We start from the raw sequence: 15135 nt of genomic DNA on the forward strand, positions 1-15135 counted from the left end.
AGCAGTCAGTGTAGCATTCTTCGGTGATCAAGGCATACCCTTCCATTCAGTATCAACAGTAATGGCACCATTCCATTAAGCATTACTATTAAAAGAAGCAGCATTTGCTGCTTCTTACAGTTTAATTTCTTACACATAGAGTACAAGTCAGTAGGCCCAAATTTCACATGTGGCTATTACCATATTGTCACTGTGGCTTGTGACAACAAACTAACTTGGGGTACAAAAGCAAGGGTGCAGATAATCACTACAGAACTGCTGGTGTGTTAGAAGAATTCCCTGGCTCCTGCTTAACGCCGCGTTATTTACCCTTCACCATTGGGTAGCAGTGTAGATAACACAAAGCAGATATGTGTGTGCAGCCTTCCTGAACACTACAAAAGAGCCAGGAAACGTAAGAACCTGATAGAAAGTAATTCATTTGCCCGTATTGGGCCTGTAATTGTTGCTATTGCAAAATTTCTGATTCTGACTACGCTGTGTTTAAGAATTGGGCCTGTGGTTTTATTGCAGAATTATTACAGCAAACCCTTTGGGGACTGTAAGCATATAGTCTCATTCTCTTAAGTATTCATTTGGCCAGTATTGTGAAATATAGCTTTCTAAGGGACAAGAGGCCCTAGAATAACTGTTGAACTAATAATAAAATGGAGATCCATTTAGTTTCCTTTTTTCCCTGAAAGATCACCATCAAATCTAGAATCAAGCACCAGGAAAATTAGGCTTTTTAAATTATTATTATTTTTTAATATTAGGCTTTTTTTTTTAAGTAGATGGGCAAAGTACCTTCACCTTTTGTGTTGCTTTAAAAAGACTGAAAGTCTCCTTGGGCTTTAGAGTTTTAATAACAAGGTATTAAGAGACTTTGTTGTGTTTCTGGGGCTGAGAAAGACGGCATGGAACTGAAATCATACACTTGGTTTTGCTGAAGTGTTTCATGCAAGTGGTGTTTGTGGTTGATGAAGACAGGTCTGAACAGTGGTTCTTTTCTGAGCCCACTGAGTGGACCAAGAATATCAGAGGACGTGTCTGTGTGATGAGGAAGGGATTAGCGTGGTGATTAACCACAGTTCTTACTGGACATACCAAAATTAATAGACTAGATTTCAAGATCCTCTCTTATAAACTATTTCTAGTGTCAGCAGCTTTCCTGGGAAAATAGCTGGAGTTACATGTTTTAAATGCTCCTTTTTCTTTCCTCAGCTTTTCACTTGTCCTCAAAACTAGACTAATCACTAGAGAAATTTACAGTAGATCATCCATTCCTTTTTGTTTGTTTGGCTTTTGGGTGGTTTTCTTTTTTAGCAAAATCTTTCTCATGTGTAACAGCTCTTTGTCCTGTCTGTCCCTTATCTGAAGAACCTGCATATTGGTTGCATGTCTTGTAGCTCTTCCTTGTCCTTTGTTCAGAGCACCTCAGAGGGTGGCTCATTTCCTGAGCCTTGTCATGGCAGGGGCATGTTTAGGAAACTGTGTGCCAAAATGTAAATGCCTGCACTGAAAATTGGTGCTCTGGAGTAATTAAAACATATCTTCTGGCCTAGAGTAGCAAAAGGAATGTGTGATTGGATACTTGGGATCCAAACCTTGCTCCCCCATGCTTCAGTCCCTTGTCTTCTACAATGGCAGTTGACAGATATTTCATGGGAAGGTATTTAGCACCTTCCATGCTCCTGGCTGGTAGCCTAGTTTTTTACCAAAGCAGAAGGTTTTTTGGTATAAAACAGCAGTTGTTTCCGGACTTGATCTGTCTCTTGAATGATGAGAGCTGATTATTTTAAACTTTACAGGCACAAGTGTAAATGCTTTGAATTGTCACAATAAGTGCCCAGCTTTTTTAAATCCAGAAATACTTCACTGTTTTTTGTCTCCTGTGTCATAAATCCCTTATGCTTCATTGCACACTGCATGTGAACATTTCCCTTCTGTTTTCTTTAAGCAGGTAGTACTTGCTGCTAATTTCATCTATCTCTTGCGTCTTGTGTCAAGGGAGACTTTTTTTTTGATAGTGAGTGGTGATAACCAGATTTTCTCTCTCCTCTATTTAAAAAAAAGAAGGGAAAAAAATGTGTACAATTAACAGTGTTTGAAATAGATGCTGTAAATGACACCCTTAGAGCTTAAAAGTCTTTTTATTCTTCGGAGAGATACATTCTATTCAGTAGCTGTTGAAGGCTTTCTACTGTCCTACTATTTAGGGAATTAAAAATTTTTCACTGGTTGGTTCAAAGTAGAAGACAACTGTTTAATTAGTCATTCTTATTGTTCTTAAAAGAAACAGCAAAGGAAAAAAAAAAGCTACCTTTTTTCTTCTCCAGATGTAGAGATTTTTTATTATAGTGAATGATGTTCTGAGACTGCTTAAACTAACTAGAGTAAATCCAAGCCAGCACTCCTAGTGATAAACATATGGGGTACTTTTAAAACACTTGGCAATGGAAGAAAACAAGCTGTATGCATCATTAAAGTATAAATTGAAGAATCTGGGGAGAAATCATGGAACTTCAAAAGCAGTACAGATCTTTTCTAACAGTATTATATGAAGTTAGACTGTTTGTTTTCTTTTTGTAGAGTTGTCCTTTATATGACTTGTAGTTGGTATGTAGTGTCTTTTATTTCACTTAAAAAAATATGTTTCTTTAATGATAATACATAGTAAAGATGTTCCTCCAATTGTATTATTTCACTACAATTATTAGCTGGTTCACATAATGGTTGAATTATGAATGAAGGAGATGCGATGGTACTGAAAAATACCATTTCACTTGTAGGCAGATTACTGATTTTTTCAGAAGGTACTCAGTGTATAACACATTCAGAGATAGTAAATATTAGTCTCTTAAACTTAAAGAAATTGTTACAGGTAGTATAAAATTAGCTGATTGTTTTGCTTGATGTTGATACCTTGTACAGTTTTTTCCACACTTCAGAGGTTTGCAACAGCAAGTGTGATAATGAACCTCTACCTACAACAAGTACTTAATGTTTGTGTGCCCTTGTAAAAATGTAGCAGATAGATGGGAGAATTTTCTTTATTGGTTTCTTTATTGGAGCAGTGGATATTGTGTACCATGACTTCAGTAAGGCTTTCAACACTGTTCCATAAGATCCCCATAGACAAGCTGTTGATGTATGGGCTGGATGAGCAGAGAATGAGGTGGATTGAAAACTGGCTGAATGGCTGTGCCCAGAGGGTGGTGAGCATGGAAGTAACTTGCACACTCATGTCAGCAATAATGTAATAGGCTGGGGCAGCTGTTTACATTGATGGCTTTTCCAAACACCAACTCAGATGATTGAAAAAATCTGCTGTTATAAGGGGCGACGAAAAATTGTACGTCAGCCCACGGATAATTTAATCAAAGTTTATTAAAGCAAGTGACAAACAGGCAAAACAGCGCTGGGTGGCCGGGGAGTCTCTGTTCTATCAACGGCGCGCGCCCCTCTCTTTCAGAGTTCTCTTTTTATAGTTCTTTTTATTGCCAGGTTAAAGTCTAGGGTCCGGGTTCACATGGGCTTGTTTTTGTGATTGCGCGCCCTGTTGCTGGGGGAGTCGAGGGATGAAGGCTGTACACCTCTCCTTCAACAAATGCATACAACAAATGGCCCATCAAGATCTCAAGCACTGCAATTCCGGAGGCCAAACACACATCCTCCAGGATAGTTAACAACAAAACCGGTTTTGGGTTGGCAAAAAGAGAGCGGAACTATGTACATATCATCTGTAGTTACAATGTTTCCAATCGCACCTCTCTGCAAGGGCTAACACTGCCCTGCAAAACGAACACACTATGCAAGGCCTACAGAACTGGTTTGATTAACAAATACATATAAAATAAATTTATCACATCTGCTTTTCTCTATTTTCCTTACCAATTCACGTGGTGAGGCTAAATTTGTAAAGTTCTTGCAGGCTGTTAAAGTGCAAGTTGGACATGAGAGGATTTATGGTAAAAGGAGGTAATCCCTTTGTGTAATTGTTTGATATTCTGAAGTTTGTAATATTTTGAGGATGTAAGAGATTTGGATTCATGAAGAGTATGAAATGTGGACATCACTAATGGGCTTCTTTGGGGATAATGTAAGCCACTTGTAGATAAAAAATGAAGGTGTAGAATAGAAGCTACACTTAAGAGAAGTGTGAAGTGTAAAATGAAAACAGTCTCCTTAAGTAAAACAGTGTCCATCCCCATCAATATTAAAGTTGATAGTCCACATTCAAGCACATTGTCATTATTTTAATGCAAGTTATGAACAGATAATAAGAGAATGCACTCCAGTAGGTGAAAATTACTTGCTGCTGTGCTGTTGCTATTTCATGATGTTTTAGTTAATTATACTGTCCCATAATGACTTATGACTGGTGCACAGAGACTTGAGATAAAAAGGAGGAATTGTAGTGGTTTTCAAAAGCCAGACAAAGAGTATAGCTGTCTAGAATGGGAGGATAATAAATTCTGTGGGCTCAGATCACTGGGTGACCACTGGGTTTGTCTGCAGCTGTAAATTAGGGGATTATACAACTCCTATGTAGCATTAATTATTAAACAAAAGCAATTTCACAGTTTTATTCATTCGTGAAATTTCTATAAAGGGTAGGAGACTAGCAGTGTCTTCTTTGTTACTTGTGATTTCCTATTTTATCTTTCTTTGTAACTGCCCTGACAGACAGTGGCTCATCTAGGGAAAATCCTACCCTGTGGTGCTTCCGTAGTCACCAGACGTTTTACAAGTTCTAAAGTAATAACTAGATATTCAAGTGGTACCACAGGTCTTTTAGAGAAAAATAAGTATTTGCTTCATCCTTTACTCCCTTTTTTTTGTCAGCATTTCAGGTTAAAATTCAGGTACTGAATATTACTATCACCCTTTGACAAACCTATCTTTTTAAAATTTTTTGACTGTAAATCAAGAGTCAAATAGAGATAAATGTTCTTATTTGCGCATATTCAGTCACTGGTTGTAATGAGAAGATACTATTTTGTACATTACTTGGTGCCTACCAAACAGCACCTTGCTAGTAGATGATCTGCTGGCTGCATGCAACATAGTAGGATAAAAATCACCTAAAATTCTTTTTTTCTTATGTAGTCTCTCTAGTTCAATGTATTTTGCATTAGTTCCCTCCTTAATTTGTTATGCATGAAGCTGTAATGCATATCCTATTTCCATATGTGTAGGCAATATAGCAAGTTCTCTTTGGGTATGACCATGTTTTGGAGATGGGTGTCTATGATAGTGACAAAGTTTTGAGTAGTGCTGGTTCCAAAGAAAAATGAAGGTAAGGTTTCAGTACTCGTCATCTTATGTGTCTTAGTCACTTAGCACAATGTGTACATTAATATTTAAAAATACAAGCGTAAGTAATGCTGGAGAACATCAGATGAATTCAACATAATTACATGTACTCCACAAACAGGTTTTTTTCCTGCCAGAATTTACCTGTGCTCTGACCATTTGTGCTGCTTGCTAAATGGCTCAGAATTGTTCTGAAAAGAGAAAGACCTTTGCACTTTTCCGACCTTTGTAGAAATATCTGGCCCCATTCTGACTTGTTTCTTAAAATCTACTCTCTAGCTTCCTTAAAGCACTAGTTATCACTCCAGGGTGTTTATCGGGCATGCAGTGTATCTTGTTGATATGTGCTGAATTCATGCTGAATATAATTTGAGTGCTCATGGTAAAATGCCACAGTTAGTTGCTCTTGACCCAGTCAAGGCAATATGGATGAATTTTTACTACAGTTTTGCTTCTCTTGTAAGGGGAGCATAGACTATGCAAAAGGTGTGTTGTCTGTGGGCAATAAGGAAGCACATGATTGTGAAGGGTGGAAGGTAGGAAAGTCTTTAGAAACAAGTCTTCCGTTCATATATAAATGCCACAGTTCAATGTTCCCATCTGTCACAATCTTGCCTAAATGTGTGTACTTGTAAAACAAGTTCTTTCTGGTTTTGAATTGCTGAGAATTTGCCATGGTCATCCTTCTTTTACAGGCTATGTTATTGGCTATGTACATGCATGTGTACACTCTATAAATAGTTCTCTATGTTATACATAAAAAATACTGTGTGACTTTCTGCTTAAAAGATAGGTAACCATATTTCTTCTTGTGTATATATGATATATAATAGTACCATAAATGTATAATATAAGAAGTTGCTGCACTTTATTTAATACAACCAACTCCTAATTCCAGCTCTTATTTGTCTTATAGAGGTACACCTTGGCTGTAAAGAAAATCTATATCTTCAAACTCAATTGGAGTGGTGAATGCTAGATGCTAAATTACTAGTGATACTTGATATTTAGAATTTAGAATATGTATAACTTTTAACAAATATAGTTGTCTGTTTGGATGTCAGGAACTTTTGGGTATTCATTTATTAGTGCTAATTGAGCCACCTGCTCAGCTGAAATACATGATCTTTACTCTAGCTCTAAGTCATATCATCCAGCACAGTAAAACATAGATAATTTGTATTAATGGAAAGCATGAATCAATATATCAGATATTACTCCTAGAGCATTTGGATTTGGCCTTTTGGATTAGAGTAAGACATAACAGGTGAAGAAAAAAATAATCACTAATCAGATTTTCCCAAATCTGTTTTCTTACAAAGTCTGAAATTTTTGAAGGTGGGAGGTTTGTCTGAAAACCATCCATAATTTCCAGTCTCATTTTCAGTTCATGATGAAAAAGGAAAAAGAACTGCATCATATTCTGATGTCATTCATGGAAATATATGTCCTTTTAGGACTCAGAGACACCAATGAGCTAGAGCAGACTGACATCAGATCTTGTACTAGGTAAAACTTAGTGAACGATGATGGGGGTATCAGTCTATGGCAAAAAAAAGTGCCAGGCAAGCACTTTAGGAAATGTGAAAAACAATGAAGTTTTCATTGCAGGTGACCACAGTGAAGTTCGATTAATCATTTGTGGTTTTGTTTATCACAGTATGACTTGATTATATTTTTTTTTTTCTTTAAGCATTTAAAGTACAAACTGAGTTTACTCTTTAACACTGAGATTTCTTCTATCTTTGCAGTTTGTCGGGAAGACTCATACCAGTCGATAGTGTCATGCGCTGCTGTAGTACTTACCCCTGTAGAGCCGACAGTGGATATGAGGAAAAAAGAACAGACAATAATGCCCGATGTGTCTAAACAGTGAGTTATTCGAATAACATGATCTTTTACAAGTGCAATTTAAACACCAGGCCAGATTCTTTCTTGTGGATATGCATATACCCCTCCTTTCTTTTTCCTCAGTGGTTACATAGGCATTTCCAAAAGCAGAAATTGGCCTCAGGCTAGGCTGCTGCTTTTGTTCATTAGCCTACCTTTTTTTCCAGGGCTTTTGGTAATGAGGTATATAGAGGGAATGGGCATTTCTATGCTGAGAAATTGACTTTTTAACAGGCTTAATAAGGCAATTCTTTTTGTTTAAATAGTCCTTTCATTCTCACACAGTTTTTCTAGTCAGTAGTTGATTTTTAGAAAGAACATAATTCCTAAATGCTCTGCTCCTCTGATATATTTTAGTATTTTTCAGTATTTTTGCTGCTGTAGTATAAGATATGATGGCATCTTCAAAAGTGTGGTAGCGGTCTTCCAAGGAAATTCTACTTAATTAAATAGACTGTAATTTGATATCTTGCCTTGGATGAGAATCATAACCACAGCATGTGCAGTAACATTTGTCTTGCAATACCAGGCAGGATGGTTGTTTCTTAACAACTGAGTCCTTGGAGAATGAAAAGACCTTTTTTTTGTTAAAAGGAAGAAAATGTAACGGTAAATGCTTTACCACAACACAAACTTGGGGTCTGCACATTTTAAAGTGGGGAAGGTAATTAAAAACATGACAATGGATAATACGACATCATTATTGTTCCTTACCATTTACGTTAGTTTTCCGCTTCTCTGGGTATATACAAATTTAGCTTTGAACTTGTCTATAAAGTCCTAGCTTGCATGCCTATTACTGTGAGAAAATGAAAACATTCCCTCACCCCCCCAAAAAAACCCCAAGACCCCAAAACATCACTAGTGGATCATATTAGAGTGGATTAGATGGGATGTGATCTTGGTACAGATCTATAGCTTAAGTCTGTATCTGACTGCGGCATCTTTTTCAGTCTGGTGATCAACCCATTTCATCTAGTGTACCTGTACTTAAAATTTAACACAGTATATTGCCTATCATCTAGGTATTATTACAATGACTTAATGTTTGAAATACTGTTAGCATCTCATTATTCTAGTGTTTCAGTCGTATGGTGCTCTGCATACTAAGGGATTGGAAAGGCAATGGGATGCAAAATACTGTGCTGAAATCCAGAATAATTTTTGTGGCTAGTTCAAACAGCATAGTACATTTTTGCCTTCTCTCCACTAAAAGGCAAGCCTGCACTGTTGTTTGATTGGCTTTTTCCTCTACTATCAGCAGTTCAGCATTTCATAACCCCTTATGAATTGAAGGGAAACTCCTTTATCTGTTTAGTATGTGCTTGAAAGCTGAGTGATGCCACCTTCTAGATTTTCTTTCCTACGCCTTATTGGTAGTAGCAAGTATATTAATCTGCTTTCTGGTGTGCTTGGTTTTTTTCATTACAACCTGACTAGTGATGTCTTCTAAACACGTAGACTTAAATCATGCTTGTCTTACGTACTCATAGGTCTCAGAAACATGCTCTAACCCTTGCTACTCTTCCAGTTTTCACATCTAAAAATATGACTTGTGGCTCTGGAATTTCAAAAAGAAACAAGCTTGTGCTTAAGCAGATTAAATATATTTGAACTTCTTCACATGAAGCAGTGTAATTGTATTAGTATCTTTAAACCAACATTTCTTACAAGTATATTGGAAATGAAACAGAAACATCTTGCTGGAAAACTTTTGCGTGTTATTAGAATGGGAATTCAGTAAATATTGTCGAAACCTTCAAAGTAATTGTAGGGGTGTGAAAGCATACAGCTTCAAGAAAATCTTAAGCATTGTGAAACATCAGCATACCTTTCACTTCTCTCATTTCACCCTGTGCTTTCTACATGTAGATCATTTTCCCCATATCCAGTTTTAATGGAAGCAATACAGATCCCAATTGCTGTGTCTAAATTTCCCAGGTCATCTCTCTCCAATGTAAATATCAAGCAAGAGGAAGCCCTTGGCAAATGTTGAATTCCATTGACTTGAGTGCAGGGCTGATCTGCACAGGTGAATTATAATTATTTGTATTAGTAATTATCTCTATGGAAGTTAACACTGATGATTTGATTTTTATGCTTATCTTTGTGCACCTGAGTGGTTTTGACTTATACCTCCCAAATTTGTGCGTATCACAGAGGGCTTGAGTGGTGGCCAGCCATTGAGGTCTTGTAAAGAGAAGTTGCTGCCTTCAGGGCCTTGGACAGAGTATGTTTAGAATAACTAATGCTTTGTAAAACTACGTAAGGATTTTGGATTACTACATGTGTAATCCAAAACAGATAAAATAGATATTAATGATAAAAAGATGTTAAACAGTTACAAAAACTAAAAATAATTATATTGTAAACCACAGTGGAATTATATCCAGGACCTTCAGGACACAAGAAACTGTTAAGTCTGGGCAGGGAAAAAAAAAACCTTTAATGTGAATTGCATAATATTTGACTGATGATGTTATTTTGTCTTAGAAAGAAACTGTTTAGTAGCTTTAAATAATGTACTGTATTTGATTACTATAATTTTATTGTAAGCACTAAAGAATTGTGCCAGAAGTGGTAACAGCAAAGCTTAACGCTTCTTTGAAGTGTCAGTGATTAGGTGTTATCAGGATTGGAGGAATAAAAGGCCAATTTTTTTCCCTTGTATTTTTTCTTGGAAGCTCAAAACATTTCATCAGGAAGTAATTCCTTAGTGATATCTAGGTAATTGCTAACTCTTGTATGCTTGTGCACTGGGCAAAATCTGTACCTCATACATTCAGAAGGAATGCACTTGGCTGAGTAATGTGATAGCCACAAAATAAGCAGAGAAGGCTCTGGCCAAGCAAACATCATATCTTTAGCCGCCTGGGAGTGACACCCCTGTCATAAGAAGCATGAAGGAACCTGTTTGGTGAAGCTATAGCACCTGCAGAAGGAGGAGGTAGTCCTTGTTAGTTGCTTTGGCCATTATTCTATGTTGCCTTGAAGGCTGGTAAAGTGCAAAAAGGGTTTGCTGCTCGTCTGTAAATATGCGTTTTAGAACAGAGGAATTTCTCTGTTTTTTTTATAGGAGAACAATGCACAAGACTTCTTGTTTTCTGCACTTGGCAAAGCACGCTTTCAGTACTCAGCTGGCAAGAGCACCCTTTGTAGCTTTTGTCATTCCTCTCCCTAACAGACTGTGATGCAGAGAAAATATATAGTCTGTATGTCAGTGTGAGGTCAGGATGAAAACCAAGAAATATGAGCTCTACCTTACTTCATCCTCTGGGCCCTCCACTTTGTCTAGGATTTTGCATTAACTTTGTTATATTTTGTAGAAATACAAGACTTAAAACCCTCATGCTGTCTTAACAGTTTAAGTTATCAAGGCCTCTTTGTGTTGCTGTAGTGATAAATCAGTCAGTTGCTCTTGAAGATGCCCAGATGCTAAAACAATTTGAATGTTTTGAACAGTGTATTCTCTTTGCAGAGTCCTAATTTTAGTCCTTCCTATCTGAATTCAAATATAAATAAATCGGCTGCTGGGACAGAGCAATGACATGAGGAATCTTCCCTTTCATTTCAAGTTCTTACAAGGGAGCATGGGAAAGGAGGCATGGCCCATTGAACTGGGTGTTATGCTTTAAAACGACTTACCTTCAGCTTCTCTGGCCAAACTATCAGCTGAAAGCTCATGCTACAAGGGGCAGTGTGGAAAAAGAAGTTTCTCAGACACATGTGTATCTGAGCAGACAACGTTCTGCTGGTCTGTGCTGTTCATGTGTAAATACAGAAAACTATTAATGTGCAACTAGTGGTTGAAAAAAGTAGTGAAATTCAGATGCATCATTTTACTTTATGGAATGTAAAGTTAAGCAGGTGCTTATGTACTTCGTTTCATCGGTATCTTTGGGTAGGACTGCCCTGCAGTTCAGAATAGTGATGGCAACATGTAGCCCCCTCTGAGCTGACCAATTTAAAGCTGTTTTGTACATTTGTACTTCAGCTGCCGTCACATTTCTGGGTTTGGGATTTGGGGTTTTTTTTGAAAGATATTATTTGTTGTTAAATTGTTTTTAGAGCTACAGATCTTGTTATGTCATGAAGCAGACACAGAAATTTGCAAACTGTTTTCCACGTCAGAAATATTTTCCTGAGCTTTAGGGGAAATTTCCAGATGAAGAACCTAGGTAAATGATAGGACAAGAGGTAATGGTTTTAAACTAAAAGAAGGGAGATTCAGACTAGATATAAGGAAGAAATATTTTATGATGAGCGTGGTGAGACACTGGAACAGGTTACCCAGAGAGGTTGTAGATACCCTGTCCCTGGAAACATTCAAGGTCAGGCTGGACAGGGCTCTGAGCAACCTGATCTAGTTGAAGATGACCCTGCTTAGTGCAGTGGGGTTGGACTAGATGACCTTTAAAGGTCCCTTCCAACCCACACTATTCTATGATTCTATGGTTCTAAATGCTACAGCTCCTTTGGCAGTTCTTCAGACTCTTAAGAATCAAGTCAGATTTTTCTTCTGGTAAATGCATGAATGGGCCTATGTAATGAGTCTTTTCAATATTCTGTCTGTGCCAAAGCTGTTTAACTTGTACGTTGCTACTGTACTTACCTGAGCAAGATTCTTATGCATGAATTCAAATACATGAGAAGGCTCCTTGGAGTCACAGTGACTAGCTGGGTGCTTACTGATGGGAAACAGGGTGGTAAGTGGGAGAATGACAGCTTTAATGCCATTCTGTACTGTGCTGTTTAGTACAGATATTCAGTTTGGCATCTAGGAAGGTTTTGGTGCATATATATCTTATACTTGCTAGCTGAAGTAAGTATGTTCCAAAATGTAGGAGCTTTTTTCTCTCAGAGATCTTGAAGTTGTAAAAATGTAATTGTTACATCTGAAGACAGTGGTAATCCTTTCTGACTCTCACAGCCTTGCCCAATTCCTTTCAAAAGGAGTTCAAACCAAGCTGATAATATATTACTCTTCACTTATTTTGGTTGCAGATTTTCTTTTCCTTTTTCTCTCCCCCTCTAATTTTGTTTTGGTATTTTGATAAAACTCAGGGAAGACATTTTTTCCCTCAGAGTGACAGTGTTGTTATTTTACCTCTGTAATTTTTGGTGCTCCTTAGTGGTGGCATGAACTGTGGTCTCTAGTGCAGCCAGGTTGTCAGATGGTGGTACCCCACTGCAAGATTTGTGTCTGCTTTGACAGTCCATTCAATAAGGTGTGTTTCAGTAATGTGAAAAATGAACGCTTTTCAGACTCGTTTGGACAACCTGATAAAAGATGATTGAACTGTTTCAGTTTCCTGGATATTTGGGACATATATGTGCTATGAAAGCATGTGTCACTCTTTGGGTAATACGGAAAGTATAGGGATGACCAGTGTTGCTCTGGAATGACATTGGTTTGAAAGCTGTGGTTCCAGTTCAGCTGAAAAACAGAAGACACATCAGCTGAATTACAGTATACTTTCTACCATAACATTTTAGTGATAGGTAAGAGGTAGAGCAGGTAGAATTCATATCAATTTCTTTAAAGCAGGTACTTTGAGTAAATATGAGCAATATGATTATGCTGTCAGTGGTCAAACGCACCATTAAAATCACTTCCTGGACTAGTAGGAATCAAATATGTTTCCACAAGGGCCAAATACATTCCCAGAATTGCTCGACACACATGGGTACTGGAGGTCCTCCTCAGAGAACCAGCCAGGCCTGAGTGTCCTGAGCGTGCAGGCCAGAACGATGGGGTGTGCATGCGTGGGTCCAGGTCCCATCCAAGCTCGCCATAGGCTGCTTCCTCGGCTGTGTTGTACCATGTCTGCTCCCAGCACACCTGAGGAACACAGCCGTCCCTCCTCCCTGCCGCTCGTGCTCCTTGCAGGACCTACAATCCCCCGACTTTACGGGCCTTTGCTGGTGGGTGCATGGCTCGTTCTCTGGGTAGATTTAAGGATGGCTAAAACACATTAATGTGTCTCAGACGATAGGAAATTTTGGTGTGCCGTCTCTTTCTCAGACCTGTGGAAACTAGTCACGTGTGCTGCCTGTCTCAATGGACAGGACAGATGCAGGTATTACTGGTGAGGAGCATGACCTACCTTTCCTGTGACAGGCCACCTGCAATGGCTGGAAATCGCAGTGGGTGTGTTTGGGAAGGTAATTTCCAAAGTATAGTAGGATGTTTGATTTACTTTAGGACCTAGTGAACAGGTGGGTTTTGTGTGTTAGATATGTCTATACTTAACTAGGATATATAAAAGTCTCTGAAGAAACATGGGATGACCTGAATATATCTTAGTAATAGATGTCAGTTTCCTTTGATAAAGTTATGTTTAATGAAACAAAGGTGGTTTTATTTTTGAAAAAGCAAACATTTCTTTGAAAAAATATTTTCTGCTTGATTTTTGAATCATTAATCTTTGTACTGGCAAGAAGAGCATATTAAAAAATATATAACTCTGGCTATCACTATGCAAAGAATTAATAAATACCCAAAACATAATTAGGGCAACAAACAACAGATTAACTCTTTGTTTAAAAGGCACTACTAAGCTGTTACATTTGATTAAAAACTAATTTTTGATTATTCTGATTCCCTGTCCCTCTGCAATAAAACAGAGAAGAAACAAACTGTAGCCCATGGCCATAACAATTCCATGGTCTCCTTGTACATCCTGTATTGCTTTTTGCACATAATGGGAAAATGAGTTATTTTGCTATACTCATGTCTTCTCTGAAATGGGAGACATTTCAGAAAATAGGAAAAATATAATATTTACACTCCTTTTATTGTCTGCTATTCCCTAACCCTAACTAGCTGAAACTCCTACCTGACATTGCCTCTTGTCTAGGCTGCTCAAATTGGTAACCTCTTTCTGATTGCTTTGAGGAAAAACAAAACAATAAACCAGACTCTTGATTTTTCTATTTTTTTCTCTGTGTCTGGCCACTGCGAAAATGAGAATGATTTTGTACAAAAAAAGTTTAAAATAAATAATGGTTGTGCAAAGGAAATATAATTGCACTGCAAAGCGGGTATGGAAGGAGCTTTGTATCTAGTTATAGAATGGGAGCATCATCAGTTCTCAAGTTCCTTCTCAGTCACAGCCACCAGCAATTTATAGGAAAGATTGACAGGAAAACAATCTAAATAAGTATTTTAAATACCTTAGGCAATTGTTTGCAACCAAAGGATTAAGAAGTTCTGTACAGCTTAATTTGATCTTTAGTTGCAAATATTGAATAAGCTGGTTTTTGAGAGCCACTAACTAATTGCAATTACAGCACTTAATATTTTCAATATTTTGTAGTTCAAGTCCTGTCTTTCCTGTGTGGTGGCGAGTAATGCAGGAGGAAGAGGAATGATGGCAATTGTCCTATGAAGGAAAGGTGTTATGTAGATTTCACCTATAGCCCTGCCAAGAAAGCTCCGATCCTTTGCAAATATGGTGATTGTTTGGAAACCTTCCTCTTCCCTCTGAGAAGAGACTTGGTTTCTAATGGACAATTGACTGTGTTTCAGTCATTGTACTTAAAGTATTACTGGTGTGACTGAACTTAATGGCATTTCATGAAAAGATATAGGGATGGAATGTTAAGCAAGGTTCTTAATGAATCAAAGCATGGAGGATCAAGAACACTATGGCATTTCCAAGTTGAGATAATTGTTGTAATTTCAAAATGAGACCAGTGTGTTGTATCATTGTGTAGCTAATCTTTATTAATAAAAGAAAATTCAGGAGATAAAAATATGTAGGGATAATACACCTCTGTTGAAAAGTGATGTGTCTGAGCTCCAAATAGTGAAAACTCATATAGAACTTTTGGAATCAAAATAGTTATTGTAATTTACATTGGCAGAGAGTATGACCAAAGCTGACTTAAAGCATTAGACTGTACAAACTAAGGACAATGCAACTGAAAACTCATATAGAACTT

At 37.5% G+C, this 15135-nt stretch overlaps 1 protein-coding gene across 8 annotated transcripts in view; it reads left to right on the top strand.

Annotated features, from left to right (window-relative positions):
- The window catches only part of CCSER1 (coiled-coil serine rich protein 1), a 735482-nt gene that overhangs the window by 178784 nt on the left and 541563 nt on the right, over positions 1 to 15135 (top strand). For all 8 annotated transcript variants that reach the window (XM_075030636.1, XM_075030670.1, XM_075030654.1 and 5 more), the window contains exon 6: positions 7050 to 7170. In XM_075030636.1, coding sequence (XP_074886737.1) covers positions 7050 to 7170 — 121 coding nt within the window. The remainder of the gene's footprint in view (positions 1 to 7049; positions 7171 to 15135) is intronic.

The sequence above is a fragment of the Buteo buteo genome, chromosome 1 (genome assembly GCF_964188355.1).
Source record: "Buteo buteo chromosome 1, bButBut1.hap1.1, whole genome shotgun sequence".
Lineage (NCBI taxonomy): Eukaryota > Metazoa > Chordata > Aves > Accipitriformes > Accipitridae > Buteo > Buteo buteo.